General features: G+C 39.1%; 1 protein-coding gene across 1 annotated transcript; it reads left to right on the top strand.

The window, feature by feature from the left end:
• The first annotated feature begins 2,243 nt into the window (after positions 1 to 2,243).
• Positions 2,244 to 12,096, top strand: ccdc181 (coiled-coil domain containing 181). Its single transcript, XM_022217528.2, has 6 exons — positions 2,244 to 2,400; positions 7,689 to 7,799; positions 8,079 to 8,960; positions 9,031 to 9,177; positions 9,276 to 9,433; positions 11,234 to 12,096. The coding sequence occupies exons 2-6, from the start codon at positions 7,698 to 7,700 to the stop codon at positions 11,400 to 11,402; spliced, it is 1,458 nt and encodes a 485-aa protein (XP_022073220.1). The 5' UTR covers positions 2,244 to 2,400; positions 7,689 to 7,697; the 3' UTR covers positions 11,403 to 12,096.
• Positions 12,097 to 13,741: the final 1,645 nt, after the last annotated feature.

Here is a 13,741-nt window from a genome sequence, read left to right as displayed (position 1 = left end):
TCGAAAATGGTAATTTTTTCTTTTACAACGCTTGACTTTAAAATTACACTTTAAAAAAGTTTTTTTTTACTGTTTAAATCAGAAAAAAATATTTCACAGATATTTTCAATTATTAAAAAATATATTAAACATTGAAAAGTATTTTGCAGATTTTCCGTGTTTTGTTAAATTAAACATATTTCTTTATATATAATATTTTGCATATGATAGTAAAAACAGACTAAAACCTTAAATAATGTCTAAAGTTGTCAGTACAATATTTTTGACACTACGTGCAATAATTTTTGCTTTGTGAACTACATTCTCACTTTAACTATTCTCATTTTGCACTACTGTGTGTATGTATTCTTTTCTAAATTTGTAAATATCTAGATACATTTCTTATTTAAAAAATGTTCTATAGTTATTATTTTAATATTCTTTATTCTTTTATTTTTCTTTATTTCTAGAGTGACACCAGCAGCTGAAACCAAATTCCTTGTACGTTGTCTACATACTTGGCTATTAAAGCTGATTTCGATTCTGATGTTTATTGTTTTACTGTATTTAAATATGTTAAAATACCAGTATTTTACAGATGTATGCCTTTATTTTCCACCAGTTTTTATGAACATTGCAGTATTCCATTCTTTAGTTTTTTTGGCACTCTTGATGCCATATATTTACTTTTTTGTTGTTTTTCTACAGGAGTTTTGCATGAAGTATAGATTTATATATACAGACACATATGTAGGTCATATATATATTCTACTTTATGAATCAGTACTTTAATTTTTTCAGCGGTAACTTAACCCTTGGATGCATGGCCAACCAATACCTACACTCTTCCATGGGTGGGGTCAAAAATGACCCCAATTGAAATCAATGCAGTTTTGCAATAAACTTGAGACATTTCTTTCATGTTGGTTAGACATTATATATTTTGTTCAACAAAAGAGTATTTTCAGTTTTGATATGTTGTTTCTTCTCTTTTAATTCAAATTTTATCACATAACAATCACTGAAACGGTATCAAAACATGTTTAATCTTCCTCCGTATTTTAAAACAGACAGAGGGACACATAAATCAACATTCAGTAACAATAATCAATAACATTCATAACAATCATAACATTCAATAACATTCATTCAACATTCATGTTCAGACACAAACATGTCTCTTCTCACTCTTCACAGCTTTCGCAGACTATTTTCTTGTGGCTGTGACCATTGCAGACAGGGCTTTTGCATTTCCAACAGAAGTTGGTGGCTTTGCGGTCTTCGCACACACACACACTAACACACACTAACATTAACCCATTAGGTAGCCTATTATATGATCATCGATTATTCAATGGTGTATGTGTGTGTGAGAGTGTGTGTGTTTGTGTTAGCTAACAATACTTTAGCTATCAATCCTGTTAGCTAAGATACTGTGTAATAACAGTGCAACAACAGTGTATGAGTGTATGTGTATGTGTATGCGTGCATGCGTGTGTGTGTGTGATTGTGTTAGCTAACAATACTGTTTGCTAATAATAATGTTAGCTAACAGTATTGTTAGCTAACAGTATTGCTAGCTAACCACAAACTAGGCAAATTTCACAGATATTCACATAAAATTCACATATTCTGTCAATGAAAAATAAGTTCATAAATGGAGATAATACTTACATGTATAATGCTGTGCAAAAATGACTTCCTAGATGGTGGGACTGCTGACATCAGTTGTATGAGGGACAGTAAATGTTTATTTACACTCACAGTTGCCAAGAACCAATGTTAAGTGAAATATCCCATTGGAAATACTTCGGGTCATTTTTGACCCCGCCCATGGAAGAGTGGGGTAGTGATACAAAAACTGATTTTTTTTTAAATTAATGAAAAAATGAATAAAAATGCAAATGGTATCATGTCACAAACATGTTTTATGAGGAATACCTGGAATATGAAAATATCAAAACTTTTAATCTTAAAGATATGAAGGAATAACAACCTCTGGGGTCAATTTTGACCCCACCTATGCATCCCAGGGTTAAGAAACAGGTGATGTTCTTTCTCTTAAAACTGCTGTTTGTGTCTTAAATAACAGATAAAGTTCAGTTTTACTTTATAACCTTTTAAAAGAACTGCAGTAAACCGTTTTCAAACAGTGTTTGGGGGTTTTACTTTGTGTACATGGAGGCTTGCTTTGCAGTTGAGTTTCAAGTGGACGTAAACCATTTGCGCATGCGCAGGTAGTAAAGCGTGTGTTCGGTCTCTATGGCGACGGCTGTATTAAAGCTTTGAGAGCAGATTACGAGGACAGGTGTTGCTCCGCAGACTGCAGCGTGTTTGTGGGTCAGTTAGCGAAACTGTCCGTCTGAATGATTCTGCTGCGGATTTTTACTGAACTGAAAACTGCACAGGAACCAGCAGCAGGTGAGTTTAATCACAAAATCCGTTTTTTTAAGGGATGTTTGCTCCCGTGCAGCAGCAAATTCAAACTGATGTGACTCCAACTAGTGCAGAACCTGCAGCTCAGTTTATTTTGATAAACCACGCAGACATAAAATAATCGGGATTATTCTGTGTGTATGCGTTGCAGCTTGTGCTGAAGCAGAGAAACTGATGCTGAGTTACAGCTGATACATTATTATAAAAGGTCCAGGAAACAAAAGACAACATATAAGCAGGGAGGAGATATTTAAAAGGAGTTTTCTGCTGAGCCTGCAGTGCTGCTTTCTGTCCAGTAGATGACGACAAAAGCAGCTACAGTCCAGAGTGCCTGTATAACCAGAGTGGCGACATGACGGGTCCAAAATATTTTGGTCACGTGATCTATGGCGCCATTTTGTTTCCAATTCATGAACGCCGGGTTTTCCTGTTAATGTTGTTTACACCGCAGAGAGTAATTCTAGGTCCTTTTTCGCTTCCTAAATACCTGAAAAATGATGGGCTGTTGTGCCTTTGGGTGCACAAATCGATCGGAGAAGGGATTCCACATGTTTAGATTTCCCAGTAATAGTGAAAGAAGGAAACTGTGGGAAAATAAAGTCCGGACAGTGGGATGGAAACCGACTTCATCATCGTTTTTGTGCCAGGTTAGTCCCATGTACAGGTCCGCACTGGCAATCGGGAGAGGCGGGACTTTTCCCGGTGGCCTGCCTCCTTATTGGCCTGTCTGGACAGGCCAGCCAGGCCAATGAAAAAACGTCGATCGGCTTTTTGGCAGACAGGCCAGAGACAGCAGCGCTAGAAGCCTTACAGAGTACACGCCCACCCTCCTGTCACTCACACAAAGCAAGTGTTCTGAGCTCTAAATCAGAAGGATAGGGATTGGTCAAAGTGACATTTTTTTTCGAAGAAACGTGCCATGATTGGTTAGTTGCTTTATGACCCGCCCCTTCATAGCGAGAACGGGGAACCATGCACTGCAGAGCGGTGATATGAGAGTGAGGCCAGAGAGTGGAAGGAGCAAAGATTATGGAGCACCCTTACTTCAAGTAAGTTTACAAACAGTCGGTTCTTCTCACAAATGCATCATCAGACTTCAAAGACCAAAATATAATAAAAAATGTCTGACCCAAATAAGCTCCACAGGTGTCAGGTGGGTTGCAGGAAGCCTGAAAACATTTGAGACCCCCTCTTCAGGTAGGATAGTCAGTTGACTTACAATTTTCAGTTATAAAATGAACATTGGTGTTTGCATATACTATTAGCTATGACCAGCTGACATCTAAATGATTTGCTGACAAAATAATATATCTTTTTTTAATTCCATATGTTCTATAAATAATAGGAAAAGGAAAACATTGTAAAAATTGGTGAGGGTAGTGAAGAGATTACAGAAGAGAAAAGTACTGGACTGTATGGAGCTGTCGTTATGGTTGTGTTTAATAGACTTACTGTCTGTTTAGTAGTGTTGTAATTGCTATAACATAACTGTAAAAGGCATATTTTTGGAAAGAAAAAAAAAACAAAATTTTGGTGCATTATCCCACGTGACAACCCTTGCGGTGGCGGAAGTGGCCTGACTGATTGGAAATCTCCCGGCCTGAATTTCTTTCCCAGTCCGGCCCTGCCCATGTATGTACTTTCATGTTATGATGTATGGGTGAATGACAAATAGAAAAGTTTTTATGTGATTTTTATTCAGTTGTGGTTATTTTGACTTTGACCATTTTCATGCGTGGAGATGCATGAAATACGGGCCGCTGAAGTTTAACGGGTTACGGGGTAACCCGTTAAACTTCAGCGGCCCGTATGTGCAAACGTATTTTGCTAAATTGACTGAAGCTGCAAACTCGATGATAGAAACATTATACACCCATGGAAAGCTTAGATTCTCATGAATCCGCCGGTATAAACCACTTTCAGATGTGATTACCACAGCAGGTAATATAAACACTTTTGTCCAACAAACAGCAAATAACGTAAACAGCACAACTCAGCTTTGAAGGCTCAAAACTAGTCACAGATGAAAATATTCCACAAAAAACGGTCATAATCCAACCTTGGACATCCAGACAAAACAAGCCAGTAAAATATTTTTGTCCAAAACATGTCTTGAAATCAGTAAGCAATCTACAAATGGCTAGCTTTCGTGAATGTGCACCTCGCGCTGCGCGTCCCATATTGAGTGGATGGAAACAAAATGGCGTCAAATCCCCAGTTGTCGCCACTCTGGTTATACAGGCACTCTACTACAGTACTGTGTGATCCTAGAGAAAACCATAATAATTAATAAGCAAAATGAGAACCCACAAACCAGATTACAAGCCATAATATTCCAAAAAATGCTTTTAAATTAATCCGAGTGACATTTATATTTTATACTTATTTTTAAATCGCTGCTCTGTCAATTTTATTAAGTTCAGTGATTATTGGTTGAGTTAAATTATATAAATCATGCGTTTAGCACCGTTAAATCCACCGTATTACAGGCGAACTATCCCCTCACAATATGCATTATTTCTCTGCAGCAGCTGCAGTTGGCACCTCCTGCTTAATCGTGAAATAAAGGGAGTAGAATGTATTGTAGGAAGTGAATTTTAAATGTGAATCAAGTTTGATCTATTTAGCATTAAAACAGTTTAGCTAAGCAGTAAAGTTACTGTTAGCTCATCAAAGTGAGAATGACAAACTATAGTAATCTTCAGGTGCTATAATGAACCATTAAAATTATAAATAATTCGACAGAAAGCAGCAAATTGCATAAATAAACCTTTAAAATCTGAACTGGTTCCTTAGAAATGACTATTTGTGTGGAATAAACCTTTAAAACTATAAGTGCTTGGACTTTATTTGGGCAGATAAACCTTTAAATCCATAATTCGCTGGATGGATTGTACTGCGTTAGGTTGAATAAACCTTTTAAGCTGTCAGTCATTAGTTAAAATGTCCTATTTAGGTAAAATAAGCCGATAAAACTTTAAGTACTTGGACAGAAACTAGTATTTTGAGTGGAGTTAACCTTTAAAACCATAAGTCCCAGACTTTAATGATCATCCAATTTAGTGACAACAAACAAAGGTCCTAAAGCTCCAGCCTCCTCAGCTGCAGAAATGTAAAACTGAACTTAAATTCATTCATTCATTCATTCATTCATTTGTTCCTTCCATGAAAGCGGACAACATAATTTGTGGATAAATGCACTCTACATTTTCAGATCAACACCTCCATGATTGGAAAGGAGCAGCAAGAAGAAAACAATTCTTGTATTTGCCTGCCCCCTACTTGAACAAATTAAATTTAAAAATAAAAAAGATGGTCTGACATCACATGCAGATCCTTTTCAATAACCTCCACCATCAACACTTTGATTATAACAACAAAACAAAAACAAAAAATAAAAAATAACCCATACAAGTAAAATTCAAAACAAGCTCAAAACAATTCATTTTCATCATCATTAACATCCAATTTAAGTTTCAAGTACATATTGACAATTTTTCCTGTGTTTGTACATTTTTTTAAATCTATAAATATCTGTACAACCTTTTAAATCTTGTAGTTGGGAATTCCATATTTTTACACCAACAACCGAAATACACATATGTTTCATAGTAATCCGAGCAACTTGGTGCTTAAAATCAAATCTTCTTCTATGATTTTCATCTTCTGAGGTAAACACAAACAGCTTTTGCAGGTTTTCTGGTAAAACTCTGTTTTTGGCTTTGAACATAATTACTAATGTCTGGAGTTCTATTATCTCTGTAAGTTTCAATAACCCTGATTTAATAAATAAACCATTAGTATGTTCTCCAAATTTAACTTTGTGAATGATTCGGATTGCTCTTTTCTGCAATAAGAACAAAGGCATTATATTGCTCATATATGTATTTCCCCACACTTCTGCACAATAACTCAAATAAGATCAAATAAAATCAATTTATAGGTGCATCCAACCCAACCAATAATTATTGGACTATACTGAGGTGATGGTACAGTAATAAACTCCACAGGTATGCCCAAAACTAAAAAATATGTAGTATTTGGAATATTTAACTTGAAATTGGGTTCGTGGGTTGTTGACTTGTTTATCCACACACCCTGATCAATATACTGATCTATACTTTAATCTATTTACTCGATATCCATCTTCAGTTGTTTAGGTCATTGGATGTCCAGCAGTTTCACCATCATTGAGTATTATCTACTTTTATATCATGTGGTGGCAACATACTGGTAAATAAATGCATCTGCACTAACATGGTGCTCCTTTATTCATTATTATTTTTTAGCATAATTAGGAATAAAAAACAAATTCTATATATCCATATTGAATCCCTAAAATTCTACATTCTAGTAGTGACCCCAGCTTTATTCATATTTTAGCTAAAATATTATTTTTTTGTTAAAGTTGATGTAAAAGAAAATGTAAAAATACTAAAATTCTGCCTCTGGTGACCTTGAATTTGCACATTAGAAAATTGAGAATCTTCTTATGGATCAGGATTGGCTCAGGAGGAAATTCTGGTCTTTGATAAAAACCATTTTAAAATTTAATATTTACATAAAATAAAGAATGTGTAGGTTCTCTGCTGGGGGCTGGGGCTCTGGATGACAGAATTCTGGCAGCTTTCTATCACAAACACCAAAAATTATTATTTCAGGAATTATTTTAGATTGTAGGTCATTTGGCATTAAATTATAGAGCTCCATTAATGAATACTGACGATATTTACGCAGGTTTTAAAGACCTTTTTGGCTTTGTGACTTTGAGCAAATTGAGATCTGGTCGAATGGTGGAACTAAATCTCAAATTATGAAATGATTCCTGGAGGAACCTTTAAATGTAATTAATAAATAAATGTAATTGTATATTTTTCAATCTTCAACATAATTAGCTGGGTTCATTTTCACACAACATGACTGATTTACATAAAATACTGAAGTTATAGGTTCTTTGCTGCTGTCTGGATTCTGGACGATATACCAAGAACTAGCTGTGGCAATTTTCCATCACTAACGTAGCATTGAATTCTAGAACTCTTTTGAACAGTACTAAAGATATTTATGCAAGGTTTAAAGAGTTTTTGCTTAATATATTTCAGCAAATTAGGATTCGGCTTAATGTTTGCACTAAATCACTTCATCTTTTAGGTTCATGGGTCTTCAGAATAAATTTCTGGACCAGAGATGTTGCAGTATTTTGCTCAGGACTGACATCCTGAGGCTAATTTGGATAAACAATCACACCTATATGTTTGTGTCTCTTCTCTCAGTGGTGGATTATGAGTGAGGCATCTGGAACGAAGTCTCAGGAGGAATATGAAGACGACTTTGAGAAGGATCTGGACTGGCTGATCAGTGAGGAAGGACACAGTGAGGACCAGGTACGACTAGATCTCCTGTTTCTACTTCCTCTCTATGCTGTTTTATTGTGCTGCTCTACTTCCTGCTGCCTGCATGAGTTGCTGCTCTGTGAAAGTGTGACAGCAAGTCGTGTTGAGTTACTCGACTTGGCGTGTCTCATTGTTGACATACAGCAGCGGAGTTTCACTGCCGGATGCAATATTGATGAAGAAACGTACACATATCTGTTATCACACCAGGTACCGATGCTGCTCTGTCATTTACATGAACCCAGATAATGGAGTGTGTTCACCCCACAGGGCCCCGACTACGAGGACATCGAGGCGGAAATCGACAAAGAACTGGAAGAAGATGAGAAGGTGAAGGGGGTGAAAAGGAAGCAGAAAAGAGGGAATAAAAGTGAGAAGCTGGAGGAAGACGAGGAGAGATGGCCATCACCGATGGAGCCGCTGGAGTTCGATTCGGACCGAGACAGTCCGAGCAAATCGCCGCCAACAATCCCTCCTCCTCCAGAGATGGATGAGCAGACGGACGAGGAGAAGAAGTACATCCTGGAGAAGATCCAGCAGGCAAACCGGGAGCTGCAGGACCAGGAGGCTCCTGACATAACGAGACGAAGGAGGCTGCATTTTAAGGAGACACTGGTAGACCTGGTGGTTCCTCCAGAGAAGGATGGCAAAGAGGTGGAAGTAGAGAAAACCACAGCGGAGGCAGAGAGCGAAGTTTCAGGGAAGTTGTCTGAGTTGAAACTTTCTCCTCGAGATGAAACGAGGAGCAACGATGGAGGTCAGGGGTTAAAGGAGGGCCGAGTCCTCGTGGAGAAGGATGGGAAGTTTGATCTGGTCAGCCTGAAGGAGGTGGAGAGTCAAGGCCTCCTTCCTCCCATAACTAACTTCAGTGACTATTCACACTCCTCCCAGCAGAAGATCCACACCTCCTCCTCCTCTTCCTCCTCCCTTCGTCAGAGCATCGACCACCTCCGAGCCCCCAGACCTCCAGCTCAGCCCCGGAGCAGACCCAGCTCGGCCAGCCACGGCCAGAGAGGCATCCAGAGGAGGAGCAGCCAGCGGCGGGTCCAGTCGGCCACCGGAGCCCCCTGCCAGCCCACCTACACCCTGTCAGCTGAGCAGAAGAAGCTGCTGCAGAAGGTCCAGGAGAGGAGGGAGAAGGTGGCCAGAGAGGTGAGAAAGATGCTAAAATGATTCAAAGCTCCATGTTTGCTTTTCTGCTGATTCTTCTTCTCGTCTCCAGACGGAGCAGAGGAAGCGTGAGGAAGAGGAGCTGAAGAGGCAGGAGAACGAGCTGGCCTTCAAAGCCTGGCTGATGAGGAAGAGGGAACAGCTGCAGGAGGAGAGGAGGATCCACCGAGCCCAGGAGATAGAGAAAATTAACTCCACAGTACGACCACTAGGAGGCGCACTCATCACTGATTCTTGGAATAAGAGGATGAAAACTCCTCCATCTTTATAAACCTCTGTTTTCTGCTTCCTTCACAGAAAGACTTCAGTGACCCGGAGGACGCCTTCAGGTCGTGGCTTCAGAGGAAACAGGAGCAGCAGCAGAAGGAGAAGCAGCTGGTGGAGCTGAAGAGGCTGGAGGAGGACAGCAGTTACCTTCTACGGAGCCGAGAGGAGTGTGAACGTGCCTTCAAACTGTGAGCTCAACTATATACCTTTTAGTCTATACATGACGTAACAATCATAGCAGCTGCAGTGTTGGGTCATTCCATGAAATATCACTGAGAGCCTCCCATCTGACCTCCTCAGAATCAGCTCATGTTTTACCTACATTAACTTCAGTGGATCTAATGAAGCCATGCAAAAATTTATCTTCATACTATGAACATTGTCCAAGTGACAGGCCCTTTTACACTAGGGTAGGGTGAAATTTTTCACTTTTTAATTTGTGTTCCTGCCTTTCCCAGAAAGCAAACTATGGGTGAATCAATGTTGAATCTATGTTGAGACCTAACGTAGAAATTATACAGAAAGCGCAAGGTTGATAAAATGTTGAGTCAACATTTGCTTACATAGATTACATGTTTGCAAACATAGATTCAACATTAATTAAACATTGACCCGTCAAACATTTTAATGAAACCAAAATACAATGTAGATTCAATGGCATCTTTTAAACACAAACTTCAATGTTAACAAAATGTTGTTGAATCAACGTTGATCCAACCTTCAGTCTTCAACCGTAATCACAATTCAACCTTCTTAACCCTAATTCAACACTGATTTAACATCTTTTGCTATCTGGGTAAAGTGTGATTTATGGTTGAAAAGCAAACGTTGACTCAACATTTTATCAACCTTGCGCTTTCAGTATAATTTCTACGTTAGGTCTCAACATAGATTCAACATTGATTCACCCATAGTTTGCTATCTGGGTTTCTATCATTTCTGAGCCTCATGATTTAAAACATGAAATTTTCAGGGCTAAAAAACACATTTGAGTTCTGGTCTGGGATCATCTTCTACCCATGATTGGATATCAAAGCAACATACTCATATGCTCATATTTTAACATTAGTAAATAGAATATGTTGCATATTTTAAAATATGACTGTATTAGAAAGTTGTTTTGGCATAGTAGGAATCATGTCTATTAGATGATTCTGGTATCAGATTAAGATAAAAAAATTATCATTTCATTGTCTAGAACTTGTTCTGACTAACCACCTATCACACATGCTGACACGAGCCTTGGAAGTTTGCCCAGAATGCACTTCAAGTTTTCTCCAGCCTTGTATCGCCACACATCCAAATCTGTGCTGCACTGTCAGGACTGTCATGCGCTGTGGTAGGGCCAGTCAGACAAGACATCCTTGAAAGTTTCCCCAAAATGCATTCTTTTGCACAAGTTTTCTCTGGAGAATTATCAGAGACTAGAAACACATCCAGCGTACCAATTTAACAGAACTCAAATGTGTTTTTCAGCCCATGTCTCTATCTCAGAAAGGCTCAGAAATGATGGGGAAAAAAATCTTTAACTCTGAAAATATTCTTAGCATTAAATTACAATTTTACATGCCTCATTAAATATACTAAAGTTACTGTACATTAAAAAAAATGTTCCCCTGGTTTGAGACAAAGTTTTGGTTTTGCGAGTAAGTAAACTGCCAGTAAGGATAGAGGGGTCAGTCTTGGAATTATTGTGATGAGAATTTAACAAACAAACAAAAAAAGAAATACTGGAGTGTTTTTGTGTAGTTTGTAAAAATCATCAGCTGTCATAAACTCTGTTAATGCCATCTAACAGATCAGAAACTCATAGAAGTTGCATGAAATTACATTTTGAATAAGATTTTAGAACATTTTTTATAACTGTTAAAAAAAACAGGCTCCTCATGCAGTGGATGTCAACATGTCCAGAAACAATCCACACTGTTTGACTGATCCTCCTCATGCTGACGTACATCCTGGTATTTATTCTGGTTTTCCATCTCCAGCTGGTTGAGGAGGAAACGGGCGGAGAAGCGAGCCGAGCAGCAGGCGGCACGAGAGCGGTCCAGGAGGCTGGTTCTGGAGGAGCGACGGGCCCGACGCATGAAGGATCTGCTGTGTATCAACGAAACCAAACCGTTCAGGTTCAACGAGCAGCTGGTCTACCGGTTCTGATGCAAACACGGAACCTAAGAACCAACACAGAGATTCTCAAAACCCAACACATACCCTCAGAACCAACACAGAACAAAACACAGACCCCCCAAAACAACATAGAACCAAACACCGACCCCTAGAGCCAACACAGAACCAAACACAGACCCTCAGAACCAACACAAAACCAAACACATACCCTCAGAACCAACATAGAACCAAACACAGACCCCCAGAACCAACACAAAACCAAACACATACCCTCAGAACCAACATAGAACCAAACACAGACCCCCAGAACCAACACAAAACCAAACACATACCCTCAGAACCAACATAGAACCAAACACAGACCCCCAGAACCAACACAAAACCAAACACATACCCTCAGAACCAACATAGAACCAAACACAGACCCCCAGAACCAACACAAAACCAAACACATACCCTCAGAACCAACATAGAACCAAACACAGACCCCCAGAACCAACACAAAACCAAACACATACCCTCAGAACCAACATAGAACCAAACACAGACCCCCAGAACCAACACAAAACCAAACACATACCCTCAGAACCAACATAGAACCAAACACAGACCCCCAGAACCAACACAAAACCAAACACATACCCTCAGAACCAACATAGAACCAAACACAGACCCCCAGAACCAACACAAAACCAAACACATACCCTCAGAACCAACATAGAACCAAACACAGACCCCAGAACCAACACAAAACCAAACACATACCCTCAGAACCAACATAGAACCAAACACAGACCCCCAGAACCAACATAGAACCAAACACAGACCCCCAGAACCAACACAAAACCAAACACATACCCCCAGAACCAATACAAAATCCAACACATACCCTCAGAACCAACATAGAACCAAACACAGACCCCCAGAACCAATACAAAACCCAACACATACCCTCAGAACCAAACACATACCCTCAGAACCAAACACATACCCTCAGAGCCAAACACAGACCCCCAGAACCAAACACAGACCCCTAGAACCAATACAGAACCAACACAGAACCAAACACAGACCCCCAGAACCAAACACAGAACCAAACACAGACCCCCAGAACCAAACACAGAACCAAACACAGACCCCCAGAACCAACACAGAACCAAACATGGACCCCCAGAACCAACCACAGCAGGAAAACTGAACATTTTACTGACATTTGAAGACTCAATGTTTATCCAGTCTGTTTTTATTATTTCTATTTCTGTGTTGTGTTAAATAATCCTAAAACTACACCGCAGTGACCTCTACTCAGCGTAAACATAAATCTGATTAAATAATTCAGAAACATTAACTGTAGGTGTGATAGAAAGGTACTGAGTTAACATCTTTTTCTTAGTTTCTATACTTGTGTTTATACACACGTGGACAAAATTGTTGGTATCCCTCAGTTAAAGAAGGAAAAACCCACAATTCTCACTGAAATCACTTGAAACTCACAAAAGTAACAATAAATAAAAATTTATTGAAAATTAAATAATCAAAATCAGCTATCACTTTTGAATTGTTGATTAACATAATTATTTAAAAAAAACAAACTAATGAAATAGGGCTGGACAAAAATGATGGTACCCATAACTTAATATTTTGTTGCACAACCTTTTGAGGCAATCACTGCAATTAAACGATTTCTGTATTTGTCAATGAGCGTTCTGCAGCTGTCAACAGGTATTTTGGCCCACTCCTCATGAGCAAACAGCTCCAGTTGTCTCAGGTTTGATGGGTGTCTTCTCCAAATGGCATGTTTCAGCTCCTTCCACATATGTTCAATGGGATTCAGATCTGGGCTCATAGAAGGCCACTTTAGAATAGTCCAACGCTTTTCTCTCAGCCATTCTTGGGTGTTTTTGGCTGTGTGTTTTGGATTGTGGTCCTGTTGGAAGACCCATGACCTGCGACTGAGACCAAGCTTTCTGACACTAGGCAGCACATTTCTCTCCAGAATGCCTTGATAGTCTTCAGATTTCATCTTACCTTGCACACTTTCAAGACACCCTGTGCCAGATGCAGCAAAGCAGCCCCAAAACATTACTGAGCCTCCTCCATGTTTCACCGTAGGGACAGTGTTCTTTTCTTCGTATGCTTGGTTTTTGAGTCTATGAACATAGAGTTGATGTGCCTTACCAAAAAGCTCCAGTTTGGTCTCATCTGTCCAAAGGACATTCTCCCAGAAGCTTTGTGGCTTGTCAACATGCATTTTTGCAAATTCCAGTCTGGCTTTTTTATGAGTTTTTTTCAGCAGTGGTGTCCTCCTTGGTCGTCTCCCATGAAGTCCACTTTGGCTCAAACAACGACGAATGGTGCGATCTGACACT

Source organism: Acanthochromis polyacanthus, chromosome 4 (genome assembly GCF_021347895.1).
Source record: "Acanthochromis polyacanthus isolate Apoly-LR-REF ecotype Palm Island chromosome 4, KAUST_Apoly_ChrSc, whole genome shotgun sequence".
NCBI lineage: Eukaryota > Metazoa > Chordata > Actinopteri > Pomacentridae > Acanthochromis > Acanthochromis polyacanthus.
The sequence above is the reverse complement of the archived record's forward strand: the minus strand, read 5'-3'. Positions and strand labels throughout refer to the sequence as shown.